This window comes from Notamacropus eugenii, chromosome 3, assembly GCF_028372415.1.
Source record: "Notamacropus eugenii isolate mMacEug1 chromosome 3, mMacEug1.pri_v2, whole genome shotgun sequence".
Classification (NCBI taxonomy): domain Eukaryota; kingdom Metazoa; phylum Chordata; class Mammalia; order Diprotodontia; family Macropodidae; genus Notamacropus; species Notamacropus eugenii.
Window position 1 is genome coordinate 198,322,736 of NC_092874.1, and position 24,053 is coordinate 198,346,788.

General features: G+C 39.2%; 1 protein-coding gene across 13 annotated transcripts in view; it reads left to right on the top strand.

Annotated features, from left to right (window-relative positions):
* GPR19 (G protein-coupled receptor 19) overlaps positions 1-22,817 on the top strand; it is a 65,674-nt gene extending 42,857 nt beyond the window's left edge. For 11 of the 13 annotated variants that reach the window (XM_072653901.1, XM_072653900.1, XM_072653899.1 and 8 more), the window contains 2 exons: positions 13,934-14,108; positions 18,510-22,817. In XM_072653901.1, coding sequence (XP_072510002.1) covers positions 18,526-19,779 — 1,254 coding nt within the window. In that variant the 5' untranslated portion in view covers positions 13,934-14,108; positions 18,510-18,525 and the 3' untranslated portion in view covers positions 19,780-22,817. The remainder of the gene's footprint in view (positions 1-13,933; positions 14,109-18,509) is intronic. The other 2 variants (XM_072653909.1, XM_072653911.1) reach the window with 1 other exon arrangement.
* Positions 22,818-24,053: the final 1,236 nt, after the last annotated feature.

A 24,053-nucleotide genomic window follows, 5' to 3' on the forward strand; every position in this document is an offset into this window, starting at 1 on the left:
ATGGGCATTGCCTCATCCTAAGTGAGTACCTGCAAAGACCTTGGCCTAAAGGGCCCAAGGTCTCCCACTGTATCCTGGGTCATTTCCACTCATCCTGATGAATATCTGGTCACTGGATTCACATGGCTCTGGAGGAGAAGTGAGGCTGGTGACCTGCACAGCCCTCCCTCACTCAAAACAAAGTCAAGTGCAAGTCATGTCATCATTTCTCTGATGGCATGGTCTTCTTCAGTAACGAAGGATGAACAAGAGCAAGAGTAAGAAAATCCCACCTTCCACAGGAAACTTTTCCCAGCTTGTCTCTTAATACTAGTGCTTTTCTTCTGTTAATTATCTCCAACTTATTCTGTATATGTCTTGTTTGTACATAGTTACTCTCAGTTTGTCTCCCTCATTAGACTGTGAACTTCTTGACAACAAGGTCTATCTTTTGCTTTTCTTTGTACCTCCAGTACTTAGCACAGTGCCTGGCACATAGTAGGTATTTAATAAATGTTTTCTGACTGACTCACTTTTTACAACAGAACAAATATTGTGTGTGTGTTCTTGCCCAAGGTCACACAGCTCGTGAGTGTCAAGTGTCTGAGGTGAGATTTGAACTCAGGTCCTCCTGACTCCTGTACTGGTGCTCTATCCACTGCACTACCTAGCTGCCCAACAGTGCTGCTTAGTTGCCTGTCAGCTGTGCCTTCATTTAACATTTAGTTTGACAGAAAATATCATTATGAGGATTAAGGTTTCAAACTGCAACGAGATGTCTGTGAGGGGGAGAAACTGACACAAAGGATTTAGAAGTTTCCTTAGCTTACTGGGCACCTCTAGTTCCATTTATTTTCCTCTTTGGTCTCTATTACTAGGCTTCAGAGTTTTTAAATCCAGGGCGAATTTGTTCTATAATTCCATAGCTTTTTGATCAAAGTCCTTGTAGAGAGTTTAACTAATTTTAACCTAAAAACCATTATTTTAAAGTTTGTTTTTTCTTAGCTGAAGTCTAAATAATAAGGTATTCAATCCCACTTAAAGCCATTTTCCATCATTCATTCATTTATGAAAGTCATAGTAACAGAGGTGGGACTAGAATCCAGGATTCTGGACTGTTAATGCATTTTTTTCTTTTAAATTTTTAAATTCTATATTCTTTCCCTCCTTATCTCCTCCCATGCCCACCAAGAAGGCAAGCAATATGGTATCACTAATACATGTGAAGTTGTGCAAAACATATATCCGTATTAGCCATGTTTTTAAAATCATGAAAAATAAAGTGAGAAAATTCTACTTCAATTTGCATTCAGAGTTCATCAGTTTTCTCTCTGAAGTTGGATATCAATTTTTCATCACTCATTTCATCATTCATCTTTTGGAATTGTCTTGGATCATTGTATTGATCAGAGTAGTCAAATTAAAGATGATTTTTAATGCTAGTAATTTCATACATATGGTAAGGATAAGTTTGAGTAGGATGGCCTTTTGATACTTCTCAAATAATCCCATGGGGGAAAGCTCCTAGTCTTATGGGCAAAGCCCATAAAGCGAAAGATAACAATTATGTCTCATACTCTCTCTTCAACTCATCTATGTAGCAGAGGTTATTTTCTCTTTTTCTTCTTGACATGAATTACCCCAAGGAATAGAGTCCACTATTTTTTGTCATCTCTCCCTCTCCCTCTCTCTCTCTCTCTCTCTCTCTCTCTCTCTCTCTCTCTCTCTCTCTCTCTTCCTCTCTCCTTCCCCCTTTCTCTCCCTCTCTCTTTCTCTCTCCCTCTCTCTCCTTCCTTCCTTCCTCCCTCTCTCTCCCCTCCTTTCTCTGTCTTTTTCTCTTTTCCTTTCCTCTTCATCTCATCTTTCTTTTATTTTTCTTTTTGGCAGCTATAGGCACTGCTTAGCCTAACTGGTAGCACTTAGAACTAAAAAGGTTGTTAACACGATGGACTAAGTAAGAACTCTAGCTAAGACTCCTTTAGCTATGGTATCCAATTACCTTTGCCCACATTCTTGGCTGATGTTATGATACTGTGTGTGTACACACACATGAATGCACACACATCATTCCTATTTCTCCATCACTGACTGAACACACACACACGTGCGCACACACACAGAATACCTTCTGTGTCGTGGGTTTTCAAAGTCTCTGCTTTTAAAACCTCTCTTTAAAATGCAATGTAGGCATTTTAAAGTAAAACAAATCCAGCAGAACAGCCCCCTTTGACGATCTTACCCCATTAGCCACTGCCTAATTCCAAGCCTCGAATAATGCTGGACATTTTCTTGGCAAAGTGCTTCATATTTAACCAATATGCTAACAGGATCGTGCTTCTCCTGGCCTTTAACTAAAGCTTTTCACTGTAACTTCACAGTGGGAGACTCTGATATATCCTTAGCACAGAGACAATCCAGTTTAGCTCCTCCTCCCCCTAAAATCAAAATTCTAAAAAAATCAATAAAAAATTTAAAAAGGTGATGCCTTGCACCAAGTACAACAACTCTGAAATAAAGAAAGTACTTGGCTTTGGAAAGGAAACTAATATAGGAAGTGCAGAAAATCTGGGCTATTTTTACATTTGCCTGTTACTGTCAATTGTTCTCACACCTCTTCTCATGATCATTCTCCCCCCTTCTTAAGTAACTTTTCCAAAGTCCCTCCATCTCTCCTCACCCTCTAATTCCTATGTAAATTATATACTTTACAAGAGTTTGACCTGTAGCTGAGTTACACAAAATTCAGTAGGGGAACAGGGGACCTAGCATATGGAAGATGGAAGCAGGCCTGCAAGAGGACAGAACGAAAAATATAAGAATCCAAGGTTCTGGCTGGCAACTGTTGACAGCCACCTATAGTCTGCTAGGTGTCCTGTAGAACAGAGACACAATATTGTAGTCTCATAAGAAAGATGTGTATGTGCCTCTACCACACAAAATTCAGCACTCTTGCTCTATTTGTCTTGTATTATTCTCTGTGGTAGTCTTCTCTCCCCAACTAGGTTATAAATTCCCTGAAGACAAAGAGTAAGTGTCATATCCATTTTAAAACTTTCATGGTACCTAGCATAGTAGTGATGGACAGGTAGCATGCATTCAATAAATAAGTGGGCTATATGCTTAGGTGGTGTATATATATATTTTTATATTATATTTATTAGGTGGTATATATATATATATATATAAAAGTGACTACTTTGGCTCCCACTAGCTGAAGTCCAGAGAAGTCCATTTCACCACTCCCCTACAGTTCTTCAGTATTCTTAAGGGGTTTGAGGAATGTCTAGTGCAGGGGTGGGAAATCTGCAGTCTTGAGACCACATGTGGCCCTCTACGTCTTCAAGAATACAAAGGTTTTCAATCAAAGGGCTGCACTTGAGGACCTAGAGGGCCACATGTAACCTTGAGGCTGCAGGTTCCCCACCCCTGGTTTAGTCTCTCTCACACTGGCTCCAGCCCTCCCCACTTTCTATATAGGGTTCCTCTGCTCTCCAGTTCCATTTAACCACTAACAGTCAGATTAGCTTTTACAAAGGAATATTTACTTCAAAGGTATAGCAAGGGCAAACATACAAAGAAAGGAAGGAGGGAGAGACTGAAGGAGGGATGGAAGGAAGGAGAGAGGAGGGAGAGAGGGAAGGAAAAAGGGAGGGAGAGAAGGAAAGAGGGGGGCATGGAAGGAATGAAGGAAGGATGAAGGGAAGGAGGGAGAGATGAAAGGGAAAGAAAGAAGGGATAGAGGAATAAGAGAACATCAATGAAGCATTTTAAAATATACATAAGTGAACAGGAGATTTAGAGAAAAACAGTAAAGCAGGATGACTTTTAGGGGAGGGAAGCCATGCATATTGAATTGATTATATATACATATATTTTTAAAACAAAAATTAAAAAGGAAAAGAGTAATCAAACTGGAATTCAAACCCAGATCCTCTCAATCTAATGCTCATTCTACTGCTCCATGCCGTTTTGCTCCTTTAATGCAAATTTTAAAGAATAATGTGGAATTTTCCTATTCCATACGAATCTTTTGATGAATTCTTCCCTCAGATCCAAACTGTAGAGTCCTTCCCTTTTTGGTTTAAAAGGCTGACAATTACCTTTTCTAGGATCATGGGTTTACAGCTGAACCTCAGATGCCATCTAGTTACACTCCCTCATTTTAAAGATGAGGAAAGTTGGGTTGGAAGAGTTTGTGACTTGTCCAAGACAAGTCCTCTGATTCCAGAGCGGTACTCATTCCATTATACCTTATTTCTACCTAGATACTCCAATCAGCCTTTATTCCTTACTCCTATGTTGCATCTGTAGATCAACATGTGAAGGTACATGGTGGTACATGGTGGGCGGGTGTGATCATGTTTTTTCCAGACCTTCAATATGTCACACATACCTCTGCTAGCATGCCAAAACAGATGTATCTGTGGGTGAGTGAGAGATAAATGATCATTACATAGGAGGTTAGGGTGGAATAACAGATGTCCCTAAGATTCCTGAATTGAGGAGTCAGTGAAAACCTAACAATATGCCTTTTCTCTCCTCTGAATACAACCCAGCCTTTAGTGACCTTGCATGAACTGTAAAATGATCAACATGTGCGCCTTTATTCATAAATGGACTTTAACTAGGTACTTTTTAAGATGAGCAGAATATGGAATGTATTTTCCATCGTAAAGAAAACTCTATTTTAACTGCTTATTTGAGCTATTTGAAAGTCAACACTGTGACTAATCAAGTTTAAGAAATTAAATACTTGAACAACAATAGCTAATTTTAACATAACGCTTTAAGGGTTGCAAAGTGCTTTATAAATACTATCTCATTTCATGCTCACCACAATAGGTGGTATTATTAGCCCCATTTTACAGCTGAAGAAACTGAGGCAGATTAAGGTAAAATGACTTGCCCAGCATCATACAGCTTATAAGTGTCTGAGACTGGATTTGAACTCAGGTCGTTCTGACTTCAGATCCAGTATTCTATCCACTGTTCCACCTAGCTGCCAATAGATCATAAAGCTATAAAGAATCTTTATATATTAGAATCTTCTAGAGTATAAGAATATGTGTGAATAAAGCTTTTTCAGTTTTAGGAAGAGAAAGTTAATGATGAGAACCTCAGAGAGTAACAAGATTTAGCCAGAGATTGCTCTTGGCAAAATTTCCAGTTCTGTAGGGTTTCTTTGCTTCTACAGTATTCTTTTTTTAAAAATTTTATTTATTTAAGTTTTCAACATTCATTTCCACAAAATTTTGAGTTCCAAATTTTCTCCCCATTTCTCCCCTCTCCCACACCAAAACACCCAGCATTCTAATTGCCCCTATCACCAATCTGCTCTCTCTTCTATCATCCCTTCCCTCCCTTATCCCCATCTTCTCTTTTGTCCTGTAGGGCAAGATAAATTTCTATACCCCATTACCTGCATTTCTTATTTCCTAGTTGCATGCAAGAACGATACTCAATAGTTGTTCCTAAAACTTTGAGTTCCAACTTTTCTTCCTCCCTCGCTCCCCACCCATCCCCTTTGGGAAGGCAAGCAGTTCAATATAGGCCATATCTGTGTAGTTTTGCAAATGACTTCCATAATAGTTGTGTTATGCGAGACTGACTATATTTCCCTCCATCCTATCCTGCCTCCCATTTCTTCTATTCTCTCTTTTGACTGTGTCCCTCCCCAAAAGTGTTGACCTCTAATTGGCCCCTCCTCCCATTGCCCTCCCTTCCATCATCCCCCCCACCCTGTTTATCCCCTTCTCCCCCACTTTCCTGTATTGTGAGATGGGTTTTCATACCAATATAAGTGTGTATTTTATTCCTTCCTTTAGTCGAATATGATGAGAGTAAGCTTCATGTTTTTTGTCTCACCTCCCCTCTTTTTCCCTCCACTGAAAAGTCTTTTACTTGCCTCTTTTATGAGAGATAATTTGCCCCATTCCATTTCTTCCTTTCTCCTCCCAATATATTTCTCTCTCACCCCTTAATTTCATTTTTTTAAGATATGATCCCATCCTCTTCAATTCACTCTGTGCACTCTGTCTCTATGTATGTGTGCGTGTGTGCATGTGTGTGTGTGTAATCCCACCCAGTACCCAGATACTGAAAAGTTTCAAGAGTTACAAATATTGTCTTTCCATGTAGGAATGTAAACAGTTCAACTTTAGTAAGTCCCTTATGACTTCTCTTTGCTGTTCACCTTTTCCTGGTTTTCTTCATTCTTGTGTTTGAAAGTCAAATTTTCTTTTCAGCTCTGGTCTTTTCATCAAGAATGCTTGAAAATCCTCTATTTCATTGAAAGACCAATTTTTCCCCTGAAGTATTACACTCAGTTTTGCTGGGTAGGTGATTCTTGGTTTTAGTCCTAGTTCCTTTGACTTCTGGAATATCCTATTCCATGCCCTTCGATCCCTTAATGTAGAGGCTGCTAGATCTTGTGTTTTCCTGATTGTATTTCCACAATACTTGAATTGTTTCTTTCTAGCTGCTTGCAATATTTTCTCCTTGACCTGGGAACTCTGGAATTTGGCCACAATGTTCCTAGGAGTTTCTCTTTTTGGATCTCTTTCAGGCGGTGTTCTGTGGATTCCTTGAATATTTATTTTGCCCTCTGGTTCTAGAATCTCAGGGCAGTTTTCCTTGATAATTTCATGAAAGATGATGTCTAGGCTCTTTTTTTTGATCATGGCTTTCAGGTAGTCCCATAATTTTTAAATTGTCTCTCCTGGATCTATTTTCCAGGTCAGTTGTTTTTCCAATGAGATATTTCACATTATCTTCCATTTTTCCATTCTTTTGGTTTTGTTTTGTGATTTCTTGCTTTCTCATAAAGTCATTAGCCTCCATCTGTGCCATTCTAATTTTGAAAGAACTATTTTCTTCAGTGAGCTTTTGAATCTCCTTTTCCATCCGGCTAATTCTGCTTTTGAAAGCATTCTTCTCCTCATTGGCTTCTTGAACCTCTTTTGCCAATTGAGTTAGCCTATTTTTCAAGGTGTTATTTTCTTCAACATTTTTTTGGGTCTCCTTTAGCAGGGTGCTGACCTGCTGTTCATGCTTTGACTTCATGTCTCTCATTTCTCTTCCCAGCTTTTCCTCCACCTCTCTAACTTGATTTTCAAAATTCTTTTTGAGCTCTTCCATGGCCTGAGCCCATTGGGTGGGCTGGGACACAGAAGCCTTGCCTTCTGTGTCTTTGCCTGATGGTAAGCATTGTTCTTCCTCATCAGAAAGGCAGGAGGAAATGCCTGTTCACCAAGAAAGTAACCTTCTGTAGTCTTATTTCTTTTCCCTTTTCTGGGCATTTTCCCAGCCAGTGACTTGACCTCTGAATATTCTCCTCACACCCACCTCGCCTCCTGATCCTCCCAGCCAGTGTTTGGGGTCTGAGATTCAAATGCTGCTTCCAGCCTCAGGGCTTTTGGCGGGGGCAGGGCTGCTATTCAGTGTGAGATTAAGTTTAGGTGCTCAGGTTGGGGCAGGGCCACCTCTCAGGCTCAGTTCCCTTGGGGGATTTATGCACAGACCTTCAACAATGGATCCAGGCTCCTGCCTGCTTGGGGAGCCCTGGTCTGCCGCTGCCTCTCAGCTTCTGCCTCCCGAGGGGGCCTGAGTTATGGGGGCACCCCACTCCCCTCTCAACCCGCCAAAGAGACTCTCTCACCGACCCCTGTCACCTGTGGGTGGAGGGACTTGTGCGGCCACTGGAGATCCCGTCCGTGAAGCATGCTTGGATCTGTTCCTCTCGGTGCCGCGGCCACGGCAGGTCTGGGCTGGGCTCCGCATCTGCAGTGCAACGGACCTTTTGCGAGAGGTTTGCAGGTCCCTCTGGAACAGAAATCTCCTTCGCTCCACTGTTCTGTGGCCTCACTGCTCCAGAATTCGCCGTGAGTTACTTTATACAGATGTTGTATGGATTGTGGGTTCGGAGCTATGTGTATTTGCGTCTTTCTACTCCGCCATCTTGGCTCCGCCCCCCCTGAAGTTTTTTTACCCTACAACTGGAAAATTGACAAAGATGACAAAAAAGGTAACCGTGAGAGGAGTTGTGAAAAGATAGACACATTAAAGTATTGTTAATGGAGCTATGAATTAATGTGATAATTTGGGAAAGCAATTTGAAAGTAGATAAATAAAGTGATTAAAATATTCATACCATTTGACCCAAAAGTTCCACTACAAGCCTTCAAGGAGCATAAAAAATTTAATAAAAAGTAAGTTCCCATACGCATCAAAATATTTGTAGCACTACTCTTTATGGTAATAAAGAATTAGAAACAAAATATATACCCATCAATTGAAGAATGGATAAACAAATTATGGTACATGAATACAATGAAATACTACTGTGCTATTGAAAACATCAAATATGGTGAATACAAGGAATCATGGAAAAACTTATATGAACTGATTCAAAGTAAAGTAGAACCAAGAAAATAATATACACAATGACTGTTTAACTGTGTAAAAGTTAAGAAAATGAACAACAATATAATAAATAACAAATGTTGCAATGACTGTTTAACTGTATAAAAGTTAAGAAAATGAACAACAATATAGTAAATAACAAAGAACAAGTTTGGCTGAAAAAAAAGAGATATGAGAAGTCACCTCCCCCCAAAGTCTTTCACAGTTGTGGGAGAAAGTAATAATGCACAGGTGTAGAACATTACATATATTGTAAGATTTGATGATCAATTTTGTGGGCTTTTTTCTTTGCATTTTGGGGTTAAGTGATTTGCTCTGGGTCACACAATAAGTGTCAGGTGTCTGAGACCAGATCCTCCTAATTCCAGGGTTGGCACTCTATTTACCCTCTTCTCATTTAAAAAAATCCTTTGTTATACAGGACAGATGGCTCTCTGGGAAGGCGAGAAAGACAGGGGAAAATTTGGCTAGAAAAAGATACAAGTAAAATTTAATTTTAAAAAAGAAAAATACAAATTAAAACAATTCCTAGGTTTTATCTTATATCCAGCAAATTGGCAAAGGTGACAAAAAATGAGAATGTCAATGTTATAGGGATTATAGGGGAAATGGCCCCCTAATATGCTGTTGGTGGGGCTGTGAATTAAAGCAACCACTCTGGAAAGTGATTTGGAATTAAATTTTAAAAGTGACTATTAGTGTCATTACCTTTTGATCCAGAGATTTACACTGGTAGGCACATATCCTAGAGAGATCAATAATAAAAGGAAAGGTCTCATATGCAACAAATGATTTATAACACTTTTTATAGTAGCAAAAAATTAGAAACAAAGTAGATAACCTTTGGAGAATGGTTATATAATATGAATATAATATATTATGATTTTATAAGAAATAATGAATATGACACAGAAAAGCATGTGATAGCTTATATGAACTGATACAAAATGAAGTAAACAGAAAAAGAATATTCATAGTGATTACAGCAGTGTAATGCTTAGTCCTACTGAGAGGTGATAATGATGCTTTCTCCTCTCCCCCTCATCTTCTTGCTTTCTCTCCCAAAGAGAGTGAATTCCTGTTACAGAGCTTTTCTATTCTTTAAGGTTTTGTTTATACTTTATGTACAAATGTTTCTTAATACCAATGCCAACTAGTTAAAGAACTAATTCTAACTGGGGGTGGAGCCAAGATGGCAGAGTAGAAAGATGGACCTGCTCTAGCTCTGCCCCCATAACCCATAAATACCTGTAAAAAATGACTCTAAACAAGTTCTAGAGCATAAAACGATAGAGTGACAGATATTTCCAGCCCAAGACAGCCTGGAAGGCCAACAGGAAAGGTCTATCACACCGGACTCAGAGTAGAGTGCAGCTCAACCTTGGTCGCATGGCGTGGTAGGGACAGGACTGGAGCAGGCTTCATGGCATGGAATCACAGGTAGCAGCTGTGGTTCCCAGATTTCTCAACCCACAAATGCCAAAGACAGCTTCAAAGGTCAGTGAGAAAGCTCTTTCACCTGGGTGACAGGGGAGCGAGGTCTGGTCCCACCCTCAGCCTCAGGGCAGCAGCAGTCAATGCAGCAGCAGAGTCCATTTTTGGAGCCTTCAGCCCAAAGACGGTGGGGGCATCAAGAAGCTGATCTGGGTCTCAGTTCTGAGTTCCAGTCCTGGAGTAAGGAGGAGCACTGGCCTGGTGGAGCTAGCGGAGGTTCTGGAGAAGGAATCCTGCTTGCAGATCCTGGGCAGAAGAGTGCTTGTGGTTGCTCCCAAGACAGAGTGCAGGCCAGGAGAGGAGTAAATTCCTCTCCCTTGACTGTACCACCTTGGAGAAACTGAGAACTTACAGGTCCCCAGAGTATACCCTTCATTTGACAAGGACTCAAAAGTCAAGTAGCTGACTGGGGAAATGCCCAAAAAAGGGGGAAAATCAGACTATAGACGTTTGCTTTCTTGGTGAACAGGTATTTTCTTCCATCCTTTCAAATGAGGAAGAACAAAGCATATCATCATCAGAAGACATCAAAGTCAAAGCTTTTACATCTGAAACCTCCAAAAAAAATATGCCATGGTCTCAGGCCATGGAAGAGCTCAAAAAGGATTTTGAAAATCAAATAAGACAGGTGGAGGAAAAATTGGGAAGAGAAATGAGAGAGATGCAAGAAAAGCATGAATAGCAAGTCAACAGTTTACTAAAAGAGACCCAAAAAAATGCTAAAGAAAATAACACCTTGAAAAATAACCTAACCCAAATGGCAAAAGAGGTCCAAAAAGCCAATGATGAAAAGAATGCTTTAAAAAACAGAATTAGCCAAATGGAAAAGGAGGTGCAAAAGCTCACTGAAAAAAATGGTTCTTTAAAAATTAAAATGGAGCAGATGGAAGCTAATGACTTTATAAGAAACCAAGAAATTATAAAACAGAACCAAAAGAATGAAAAAATAGAAGAAAATGTGAAATATCTCATTGGACAAACAACCAACCTGGAAGATAGATCCAGGAGAGATAATTTAAAAATTATTGGTCTACCTGAAGAATGTGATCAAAAAAAGAGCCTAGACATCATCTTCCAAGAAATTATTAAGGAAAACTGCTCTGATATTCTAGAACCAGAGGGTAAAATAATATTGAAAGAATCAACTGATCACCTCCTGAAGAGATCTGAAAAGAAAAACTCCTAGGAATATTGTAGTCAAATTCCAGAGTTATCAGGTCAAGGAGAAAATATTTCAAGCAACCAGAAAGAAACAATTCAAGTATTGTGGAAATATACTCAGGATAACACAGGATTTAGCAGCTTCTATGCTAAGGGATCAAAGGGCTTGGAATATGATATTCCAGAGGTCAAATGAGATAGGATTAAAACCAAGAATCACTCACCCAGCAAAGCTGAGTATAATATTTTAGGGGAATAAAATGGAATTTCAATGAAATTGAGAACTTCCAAGCATTCTTGTTGAAAAGACCAGAGCTGAATTGAAAATCTGACTTTCAAATACAAGAATCAAGAGAAACATGAAAAGGTAAACAGGAAAGAGAAGACCTTAAGGAACTCATTACAGCTGAACTGTTTACATTCCTACATGGAAAGATGTTATTTGTAGCTCAAGAGACCTTTCTCAGTATTATGGTAGTTAAAGGGAATATATATATGTAGGTGTATATGGGTATGTATGTATGTGCATATTGTATATGTGTAGGTATGTATATATACATGGGTGTATGTGTGTATGGGTATGTATGTACATACATACATATATGTATATATGTATACATACATAGACAGAGGGCACAGGGTGAGCTGAATATGAAAGGAGAATACCTAAAAAACCAAAATTTACTGTTGAATGGAATGCACTAGGCGTAAGAGAAAGGGAGAGGTAGAATGTAGCAAACCATCTCACAAGAGGGAAGAAAGAGCTTCTACAATGGAGGGGAAGAGGGAGGAGGTGAAAGGAAATTGAGCCTTACTCATGGGATTTGGCCTAAGGTGGAAATAACACACTCAATTCGATATGAAAATCTATTTTACCCTGCAGGAAGGCAAGGGGGAAGGGGATAGGAGAGGGAAGATAATAGAAGGGACAGCAAATTGGAAAAAGGGATAATCAGAAGCAAACACTATTGTGGGAGGACAGGTCAAGGGAGAGAATGAAATAAATGAAGGACTGGATAGGACAAAGGGAAATGTGGTTAGTCTTTTACAACATAAATGTTATGGAAGTGCTTTGCATTGTTACACATGTATGACCTATATTGAATTGCTTGTTTTCTCAATGAGGGTGGGTGGAGAGGGAGGGAGAGAATATGGAATTCAAAGTTTCAAGAATGAATGTTAAAAATTGTTTTAGCATGCAGCTAGAAATTAACCTATACAGGCAATGGAGTATAGAAATCTATTTTGCCCTACAGGAAAATAGAGGGGAAGGGGGATGGAAGAAGAAGGGGTAATAGTAGGGAGGACAGACTGGAGGAAGGGGTGGATGGGGTTCATGCTGTCCTGGGGTGGGGGGTGGGGAGAGATGGGGAGAAGATTTCGAATTCAAATTCTTGTGGAAGTGAACGCTAAGAATTGTAAAATAAATAAATAAATATAAATATATGTATGTAAAGAAATAATCCTAACTGCTCCTGGCTTGTTGAATGGAAAGGTAAAGGAACAGAGGGAACAAGCCTCTTCTTGGGAACCACTTTGATGAAGTCACTAAAAGATACTGAGGACCGTGCAGGGTCAGAGGCATAGATTAATTATCCATATGAAGGGTCTGGCCACATGTTTTCCCTGTGCACATTTACTCTTCTCATTAATAGTAAAACATATTAGTGGGAGAGGGAGAGAGAATTCCCTAAGTTTATGAGGAAAATGATATATTAATACTTTTCTTACCATTATTTTGCTTTCAGTTGTATATTCTGATTTTTGTTTTTTGCCATTCAGTCATTTTTTCAGTCATGTCTGACTCTTCATGACCCCATTTTGGGGTTTACTTGGCAAAGACAATGGAGTGGTTTACCAATTCCTTCTCCAGGTCATCTGACAGATGAGGAAACTAAGGCAAATAGGGTTAAGTAAGTGGCCCAGGGTCCCACAGCTAATAAGTTTTGGAGGCTGAATTTAAACTCAGGAATATGACTCTTCCTAACTCCAAGTCAGGCACTCTACTGAGTCACCTAACTGCCTTTGCTGACTCGTAAAGGTGTACAAATTGATGATTTTTAATGAGTTTGGACCCAAAGAGAATGTGAAACTGAGGGTAGTCTAGTCTGGGGGCCCCATTTGGAGTTAAGGGAGTGTCCTCAGGTGCTACATAAAGCAGAGGACCTAATGTTAGCACTATCCAGAAGTGCAGTGGGCTGACTTAGGTGACAGTAGATTCCCCCTAACTGGAAGCTTTCAAGTTGGAGGACCAGTTTATGTTATGTAGAGGTTCCCTCAGGTAGGTGTGAGATTGGATGATCTCTGAGGTACGTTCTAACTCTGAGATGCCACAATTCTATAAGAACATGTCATGAGACCCAGATGAACTACAATACAGGACATGAAGGAGACTTGGGAATAGGAAAATTTCTAGAGAATAAAAGAGGTGTTTTGGGACTAAAGATGGGAAATTGTTACTGGGTTTTCAAAAGAAGAAAGATAGTGGATTTTTCAAAGTATAAGGGGAAGGAGAAGGGAACAAGCATTAATATTAAATTTCTATTGTGTGCCAGGCACTGTGTTGTGTTTTTACAAATATTATCTCATTTGATCCTCTCATTGTCCCCATTTTGCTATTAAATAAATTGAGACAGAATTAAAGTGAGTTGCCCAGGATCACACAACTAGTAAGTAAGTATCTGAGATCAGATTTCAGTCTGGGTCTTCCTGACTCTAGGCCCAACATTCTATAAGCCAGCAAGCTTAACCTTGATTCCTTACAAAATTCCAAAATGTATTTTATAGGGACAGATTGCAAACATATAGAAAGGGATGTGTTAAAGAAAAAAAACAGTAAGTCATGTCAGACTAATTTCATTTCTTTCTTTCTAAACAGGATTACTATATGGGAAGATCAGGAAAATTCCATAGGCATAGTATACCTGGATTTCAACATGGTATTTGATGAAGTCTTTCATGATATCTTTGCGGATAGGATGGAAAGGTGTGGGCTACATTATCGTATAGTCTGGTGGATTTGGAACTGCTTCAGTGACTGGACTCAAAGAATGGTAACTAAAGGATTCATATCAGCCTCTTTAAAGGACTCTAGTGGAATTCCCTAGAACCCTGTAATTGGTCCTTTTCCATTCAATAGAACATTTCCAATACACAGCAGATCACACACACATACAAAAAGGCATGTGAAACTGTGAATCAGTATTTCATACCACTTGCTTTTTTTTAAGTGCCAGGCTTCTTTTCTTATCTGTGATTTTTTAAAAATTCTTCAGTGGTCTTTTTTGGCATCTTTATTACCAACAACCCCCTTCCCCAATCACTATTCCCAATTAAGAAGCCTTAGAAAAGGAAAAAAACCCTATGTAACAAGTAGAGGCAAACTCCCGTGTATCCACACAGTGGCCATGTCCAAAAATATATATTTCCTTCTGAACCTTGAATCCAACACATATCACCCAAGAAGTGAGTAAGATATTATCATAGGTCTTCTGGAGAAACAATTGATCATTAAGTAAAATTCATAAGTCTTGCAAAGATTTTTTTTCTTACAGTCTTATTGCCTTTGTATAAATGGTTTTCCTGGTTCTGTTCATTCTGAAATCATCTCAGCATTATTCATGGTGCAATAATATTCCATTACATTCCCATACCACCATTTATTCAGCTATCCCCCAATTGCTTGGCATCCCCTATAATTGTACTTCTTTTCTTTTCATTTTTCTTTTTAATCCCCTCTTCAAGATCAGGAAGTATTTGCTTTTGACCCTTCTCTACCCTGTATTATCTTCTCGTAATGACCAATACCACCTCTTCTTCCTGTTTTGTTTCCCTATTGAGTTTCTTATATTGCTACACTAAATTATTTGTATGTTCATTATATTGTATTCTGTTCAGGCCTCCTTTGCCTATTTCAGATAAAAGTGAGGTTTATCAAAGGGCCTCTCCCCTGACCCTACTCTTCCTATATTTGTATAGTCTTCTCCTCATGAACAATTATGAGAAATAACAAGTTCCAGCTCCTTGCTTTCCACAATTGTAAATTCTTTAAAAATTTTTCTTTTTAGTTTTTTCCAGATCAATAAGGTTTTAATTTTTTAATTCAATTTTATTTTATATTCAGGCTCTAATTCTCTCCCTCTTTTTTCCTCTGCTCCTCCTCCACTGAGAAAATAAGAAAAAACATGTATAGTGAAACAAAACTAATTCTTGCATAGACCATATCCAAAAAACCCCCCAAAACCATGAACTTCAATCTACACTCCAAAGCTATCACTTCTCTGTCTGGAGTTGGGTAACATATTTCATCTTGAGTCCTCTGGAATTGTGGTTGGTTATTGTGTTTATCAGCGTTCTACGTCTTTCACAGTTGTCTTCACAATATCGTTGTTATTATATAAATTTTTCTCCTGGTTCTGCTCACTTCACTTTGAATCAGTTCATACAAGTCTTTCTGTGTTATTTTAAAACCATCCCCTCCATCATTTCTTATAGCACAGTAATATTCCATCACCTTTCATATACCATAACTTATTCAGTCATTCCCCAACTGAAGGACATCCTCTTAGTTTCCATTTCTTTGTCACTACAAAAAGAGCTGTTATAATATTTTTTTACATATAGGTCCATTACTTCTTTCTTTGAGCACTTTGAGATAGTGACATGCTGGGTCAAATAATATGCATAGTTTTGTAGGCCTTTGGGCTTAGTTAATAGCTAATTAATAACTTTGGGGATATAGTTCCAAACTGCTTTCAGAATGGTTGGACTAGTTTACAGTTCTACCAATAGTGCATTAATAAATCTATTTTCCTACATTCCCTTTAATATTTATCATTTTCCTTTTTTTGCCAACTTCTCTAATCTGATGGTATAAGATGATAACCTCAGAGTTGTTTTAATTTGCATTTTAGAGTATTTTTTTCACATAGCTGTTAATAGCTTGAAAACTGTTCATACCCCTTGACCATTTGACAGTTGCAAAATGCATATTCCTTTTCATCTCTTGTCTCTTTTCCCTTTTAAAACTCATCCCCTGGTCCTCTGTTTTTCCTTTTTGATTCCCTTAATTATTTTTGAATTCATTAGACTCTGAAGAGACACTTGTTTCTTCTCCCCTTTTAGTCTTACATCATCGTCCAACTCAAGAATGGGGAACCTGCAGCCTCCAGGCCGCATGTGACCCTCTAGGTCCTCAAGTATGTCCCACTGAAGAATCCAAACTTCATAGAACAAATTCCCTTCTTAAAAAGATTTGTTCTGTAAAACTTGGATTCAGTCAAAAGGCTGTACCCAAGGACCTAGAAGACCACATGTGGCCTCAAGGCCACAGGTTCCCCACTCCTGATCCAGTCCCATCCAATTGCCCATATAAACATATCTTTCTAGGTTTATGCTTCTCCCCAGAGCTTCAAAGGGCCCCCCCTATGGGTTTACAGTGACCATGGGACTTTGGTGGGTGGGGGGAGTTCCCTTATCTTGCTGCCTGCAGGTCAAGAGGTCTGCAAGCTACATGTTATTTTGGCCAGTCTCTAGCCATGTTGGGAAGCTGTACACTTCTTTGCCTTTATGAGTACTGGCTTTACTGATAATCACCTTTCCTAATATCTGTGAGCTTCTGGCTAAGTTTTTGTGTTGCTCCTAGGGTGGAAGAAATAATTTTCTGTTGTTTCTCTTTGAATTTCTTGATCATTATTTAGAGTAAATTTCAGGTTTTTGCTAGAGTAGGTATGTGCGAGCCTTGTGGTCTGCCTCTATTCAGACAGCCATTCTGGCAGGAAGTCCCTTATTATCCCCATTTTATAGATGAGGAAATTGAGGTTCAGAGACATTAAGTGACTTTCACATGGTCATATAACTAGTAAGCAATAGAGGCAAGATTTGAGTCCAGGTCTAACTCTATCCATCTTCCAGGCTGCCTCTCAGGATGACACGGAAAGTTTGATCAATAATTAAGGAATGTTTAACCTAGAGAAGAAAATATTTAGAGGAAGAATATTAAACAGAAATTAAATATCTGAAGGGCTATCATTTGGATTAGGTATCACAGGGGTTTTCCTTGAACCCAGAGAACTGGGGCTAAGCAGGAATAATTGATTGAAAAAGAGAGGTAGATTTGGGCTTGATGAAAATCTTCTTAATATGTTAAGGAGTAGAATGGGTTTCCTTGGTCACTTCATTGTTGCCGGAGGTCTTCAAGTAGAGGATAAATGATTACCTGTCAGCTTACTGTCAAGAGCAGACTTGTTCACTTATTAATTGGACTAGATGATTTCTACAGTGCCTTTTACCTCTTAGATTCTAGAATTTTATGATAAGTGACCCAGTCCTTATGTCTCTGGGAGAAAATACACACACAAAAACACACACACACCATACTGTAATTTATGCTTTACACAGTATAGTATTATTTTTTTTCCTTCAAAACAATGCCATTCGTCAGTATGCATGGTATTGGTCTACATTTACTCATGGACTTCAATGGACTTTTAGGTCCACTGAAAAATGTATCAAGATCTGATCCTGACATTGAAGGCCCTAGATAATTTGACACCAATCTACCCTCCAACTCAATTCAAGAAACATTTTTTTTTGAGTGGCCTACTATATACAAGGCATTAATGGACACTGGAGGATACAAAAACCCAAGCTAGTCCTTCAGCAAGCAGCTTACATTTTATTTATATTCTAGCTTTCCAATTTTATTTCCTATTATTCTCTTTCACCTACTCAATAGACCAGCTAGACTGTGAGCATCTCATCTCTAGAATACTCCAACAATTAAGGACATCGTGTTTTTTGGTTGCCAGGTGCTCTAATTGCTCTTGCATTTTTCCAACGTGACATTTGCATAATTCCATCTGCCCAAGTTTTCTCTTTTTACAATGCTTTCATGTTAGGACATTCAAGAATGTTACACATACTTGCCCAGAATTCCTGCATTTTCTCAAATCATGAAAATACCCTCACTTTATTTTTGTTTTTTTATTTTATTTTTGTTTTTATATTTTGCTTACAAGCCCTCTCACCTAAAAATTCCAATGCAAAGGAAATAGGAAGGAATTCTAAAGAGTAGGGCTAGTGGCGTCTCTTAGAAACCTTTTTCCCTGTCACTGGTCAACATATCACCCTCACGATGTCATTAGTCCTCTTCAAGGATGAAGGACAAACAATAGCACATGGGAGGGAACATGTGTTCAGGACAGCTAAGAATGCTCTTAAGGCACTGATTATTGGAGACCAGACTTAATGTCAGCTCTCAAATGGAAGAAGTTTCTCCTATACAGTTGTCATTTTTAGCCCAGAGTTAGCCTAGCAACCAACCAATATAAAGTGTTTTCACTCACAGTGTGATGGCAGCCAACTGAACTATTTTATTACTGTAGATTGCTATCATTAGTAGAGAAGACATATGTCTCTATTTTAACAACAGAATTCTTTCTTCTCTTATACAGAGTTGAGGGAGAAAGAATGGACATGGGTCTTGGTCATGCAGTGGATGACAGCAAACTTCCTCTGGTTATCCCAACAGTCCTGGTGCCACTTCAGAACAACAGCCACCCTAAGACGTCTATGCCTCTGATAGGTCGTGATATGACAGAATTATACAAGGAACACAAACTGGAAAGAAATGACACCAACTTAGCATATGAACCAATGCCAGGAGAGATCACTGCAGTCAGCATTATTTTTGGGATTCTGTGGTTGTTTTCTGTTTTTGGAAATGCCCTGGTTTGCTTGGTCATCCATAGGAGCAGAAGGACTCAGTCTACCACCAACTACTTTGTGGTTTCATTAGCATGTGCTGACCTCCTCATCAGTGTGGCCAGTGCTCCTTTTGTTCTACTGCAGTTTACATCTGGTAGGTGGACCCTGGGTAATGTCATGTGTAAGCTAGTAAGATACTTTCAACACCTTACACCAGGGGTACAGATCTATGTGCTCCTTTCCATCTGTATAGATAGGTTCTATACCATAGTCTACCCTCTGAGCTTCAAGGTGTCCAGGGAAAAAGCCAAGAAAATGATTGCAGCATCTTGGATCTTTAATGCAGCCTTTATGTCCCCTGTATTCTTTCTCTATGGCTCCAGTTGGGATCATCACTGTAATTTTTTCCTCCCATATTCTTGGGATGGGACTGTCTACAGTATTATTCACTTTCTGGTGGGTTTTGTGATTCCATCCTTCTTCATCATCATATTCTACCAGAAGGTCATCAAATATATCTGGAGGATAGGCATTGACAGTCGGACAGTGAAGAGGACGATGAACATTGTTCCAAGGACAAAAGTGAAAACTATCAAAATGTTCCTGATGTTGAATCTAATATTTTTGCTCTCCTGGCTTCCTTTTCATGTAGTCCAGCTGTGGCATCCCCATGAAAGAGACTGCAGGAAAAGTTCATTGGTTTTCACAGTGATCACTTGGATATCATTCAGCTCTTCAGCCTCCAAGCCCACCTTGTATTCCATTTATAATGCCAACTTCAGGAGAGGAATGAAGGAGACTTTTTGTATGTCCTCAATGAAATGCTACCGAAGCAATGCCTACACTATCACAACCAGTTCAAGGGTGGCCAAAAAAAATTATGTTGGCATTTCAGATATCCCTGTCACAGCCAAAACTGTAACCAAAGACTCAATATATGACTCATTTGACAGGGAAGCCAAGGGAAAAAAGCTTGCTTGGCCCATTAATTCAAATCCACCAAATACTTTTGTCTAATTCCTCTTCATTCTTTTGATAACTATTATGCACCAAATAGACTAAAAAGCTTTAAAACTTCAGAAATGGATGGATAGTTACTTTTTTGCATACAGATTTTAGGGGAAAGTGTTTTATTTTGTTTTGATGCATTGATTTGTCACATAGTATTTTTTAACAATTTTAGTTACTTCCTAGCTTTTTGAAGTTCCTTTACCTTGGAATTTATGTTGACTGTATTTTATGGATATGAAGTAGATTGTATTGGACACAGTCCATTCACAGTTTTTAAAAAGCCCATAAATCTAGCCAAGGCCATATAGTACACATAAAGATACTTTTTATAAGTGTTACTTTTCTTTTCTATAAAAGTGTTTTCCAACTCTAGGGCTTCCATCACATGGTTCAGTTTTCACTTTTCATAGGTTTGACTTCTATGAGATAACTCCAGCTTAATGTTGTTTACTTGCCTTATGAAACCAACTTTCTCCCTGACACTCCCATTTGGATCCACAATGGGAGTCATGGATGACTTTGGAGAACAGCATGTGCCCTTATTCAGTGTTCAGTTTTGACTCTAAATTCTTGATCTACTTCTTACTTTCTAATTCTTTCTTATTTAAGGTGATTAGTGAAGCCCCAACAGCTTTAGCAATCAATAATTTCTTTCCATTTATTTCTAATCTGAGTTGCATTTGGAATGTTCATTTCCTTTCTCTGATTTAAATATTATTGATGCAAATTAGCAGGTGCATGTGCTGTGCCCAGAAAATGCCAAGGCTGGGGGTGGCAAATGACTTTTTTCTTTATTTGGTAGTTCATAATGAGACTGTGTGCTTCTCTTATCCCCAACCCTCCTCACCATCTCAACAATGATATGAGACTAAAGAACCCACCTTTCTTCCCAAGACCCCATGGCCCCAGAACAGAAAACATCTTCCCAGCCAAGCCCATTTCCATCTCATCACTTTTCAGGTCCCATTTCTATACATTCTTTAGACCTAAGCTATCCTGTGACTTTTACAGGTCTGTATTCTTGGGCCCCTATGTCTGGAATCCATCTTTCTCCTTTCCCCATCCACTCAACTTGTTTTCAGTTAAAAAATAAAGGGCTCATAATAAATCCTTGCATGTTGATCAAATATCCCCACTTTCAGACTGTGGCCTTGGTTTACTCCTTTCACCTGAGCTCCATTGAGTAATGGGTGTGGTGCCAATAGGTACAATATAAGACCCACAGCCCATCAGCAAACCACACTCTCCAATACCACAGGGCTCTATGGTAGGGAAATAATTCCAGTTGCTTCTTGGTCTTTGGTAACAACATTTTTTCTGGCACTTTTTAAAAGCCACAGTTTCCTGAGCCACCCAGCAAAACTGACCTTATAAGCGCACTCACTCGCCTCCATTAACAAGTTCTAAAGCTGACAAAGACATTCTATGTGCCCATTCACTTTTTTACTCCCCAAACCCTTCTGGGTTTCTGTGGTCTGTTATTTCAGACTCTATTGCCTCTCTCAGTCATAAAGCTGAATAAGCAGGCTGTGGAGCACATTTGGATGAATATTTGGACAAATTCCCAAAACTTGAAAGAATAACATTGAATCTCCTTCTTGCCTAGCAACAGCCAAGAGCCGAAAACATGAGCAGCTGGGAGGTGGGTGTTTTTTATTCATCTTCATTAGGTAGCTAAGAAAACTGTAGCCTGATTCCTAAGATCTCACATGCACTTGACCTGTTACATCCATGCATGCTATCATCCTGTACTTCTCCTCCATTTCACATTTAGACTCCTGGAAAAAGTTATCCGTATTATTGTTTCTATTTCCACACCTATCCACATCTCAGGCTCAGAGTCTGTGTCCTCTGCTAAATTAAATGACCTTCTCTCAGTCATCATCTTATTTGACCTGTCAGCAGACCTATCAAACCCCCACCCCCACTTGCCCAGGATATTCCTCTTTTCCTTTGAAATACTGCCTTCTCCTGGTTCTCCTTCTGCCCATCTGATTACTCCTCATTCTCTTTGGATAGATCATCATCCATATCCTACTCTCTGTCCTTCTCTCTTTTATATATCTCCCGGAGCTTTCTTAAGCAAACATGATTTTCATTATCTCCTGTATGCAGAAAGGTCAAATGTGTATTTCCAGCCCAAATTTCCCACCTAAACTCTGGTCCCACTTGCTGTTAGACATCTCCACTCCATTAGCATCTCAACTATAGCATGTCCAAAACAGAACTCACTATCTTTTCCCCCTTAACCCAACATCCTCCCACTCTCCTGTGTCTTTAGAGGATACTACCATGCTTCCTGTCACACAAGTTCACAACCTTGGAGTCTTCCCTGACTCCTTCTCCTTAACTCCCCACATCTAATCAGTTGCCACATCTTTTTCCTCTATCTGCATAACCTTTCTCACATCTGTTCCCTCCCTTCCATTAAAAAGACCACTACTCAAGGCCTCATCACCGTTAACAGACTATTGCCATAGCTTCTGAACTGATCTTTCCCCTTTACAATCTACTGTCCATACAACTGCCAAATTGATATTTCAAGACATAGGTCTGACCATGTCATTCTTTGCTAAAGAACTTCCATAACTTTGGCCTCCAAGATAAGACAGAAATTCCTATGTCTGTCATTTAAAGTCATCCACAGTCTGATTCCCCCTTTTTAGATTAATTTCATAGTACTCCCCTTCATGCATGTCACATTCCAGACCTCTGACCTCCGTGCCTTTGCACAGGCTTGTTCCCCATGCCTGGAATGTACTACTTCCTCCCCTCCACCTCACAGAATCCCTAGCTCCCTTCAAGACTCAGCTCAGATTGAGCTCCCGTGTTGAGGCTTAACTGATCTTTCCCTCCTGCCATGTTAGTGAGCTCTCCCTCCTCAGTTCTCCTTGCACTAAATTTGTCTGTTTATTTGTTGAGTTCCCCAGTAGAATGTAAGCTCCTTGTGGGCAGGAACTGTTTCATTTTTATTTTTGTATCTCCAGTGCCTACCAAAGTGCCATGCACATAGTAGGCATTTAATAAATGTTTGTTGAATTGAATTCAATTGACTATGTAGAGTGATAAAGAGTTTGCAAAGGGGATAAATTATATTAATTATGTTGGGGTACAGCAACAAGAAGCCAACTAGGAATAACATTCTTGCTCAGCACACAGATGCCCACAGGTTACCTTGGATAGCATTTGTGGTTTTGTTCCTTTTTCCAGTTATGTATAAAATGAAAAATTTGGACCCCAACATTTCAAATTCTAACCCTCTAATTCTTTTCTAGTCCATTCCCCCTCTAACATACTATTCTTTCTGTGCCGCCCATATAAGGAGAAAGTCACACACCAATTGAAATGGTCTTTGATTTTTCCCTTTCCCGGGTATCATGCAGTGGGGAGATGGGCTATTTCTGACTTCAAAATAGTCTCACTTCCAGCACAGGTGGATGTTTTCTTATGTCTCCACTGCTTTGGTCAGGTTGGCAGGAGGGGAAAAATGATGTCCTCTCCCAAAATCCTTCCTAAGAAAGAACAGCTCTACATGAGGGTCATTCTACAAAGGCATAACCTGTGGCCACATATATCATGCAATCACTCAACTGGCTACCCTACTGCACCTTAGCAATACTCAGCTCGTCTCTAGGAAGCAACGTAACTAAGAAATTATTCACCACTTTGACTTGGTCTAAAGAAGAGACATAGATAATTCAAATTGGAAGGGATCGATTCCCTCATTTAACATATGGGGAAACTGAGACTCAGAGAAATGAAGGAATTTACCCAAGCTCATACTATGAGTTGGAGGCAAAGATGAAACTAGAACTTAGGTGCGCAGTTGCCTTTCCACATGGCAACTGCAATGCAAGGGTGCTGCGCCCTTGCAATTTGGAAAATCCACATAAAAGTTTTTGGCCCTCGCTTCATACCAGAGAAGAAGTCTGAAGTTTTTCTTTTTCTTTTATGGCTACTTATAGTACCTTATTGTAAAATTTGGGTTAAGTACAGTATTTTATGCATTTTTTTATGCATCTCTGAGTTTCTAAACTTTTTCTGTGTCATCTGCTGCCCTTTAAATGCATGTTTTCTATGGCTTCCACAAAACTCCCCCCAAATTCCCATTTACAGTAATTTTTTACGCTGCACCATCATATATCAAAACCAAGAAAGTCATCCTATAGAAGAAGTCATAATACAGAAGGGAGAACTATACTTTACACTAGGCTGTGGAGGCTTTTACTCTTATTCTGCCTTACAGATGTCTTTTTTTTTTATTTTACTGGTTTCTGTTA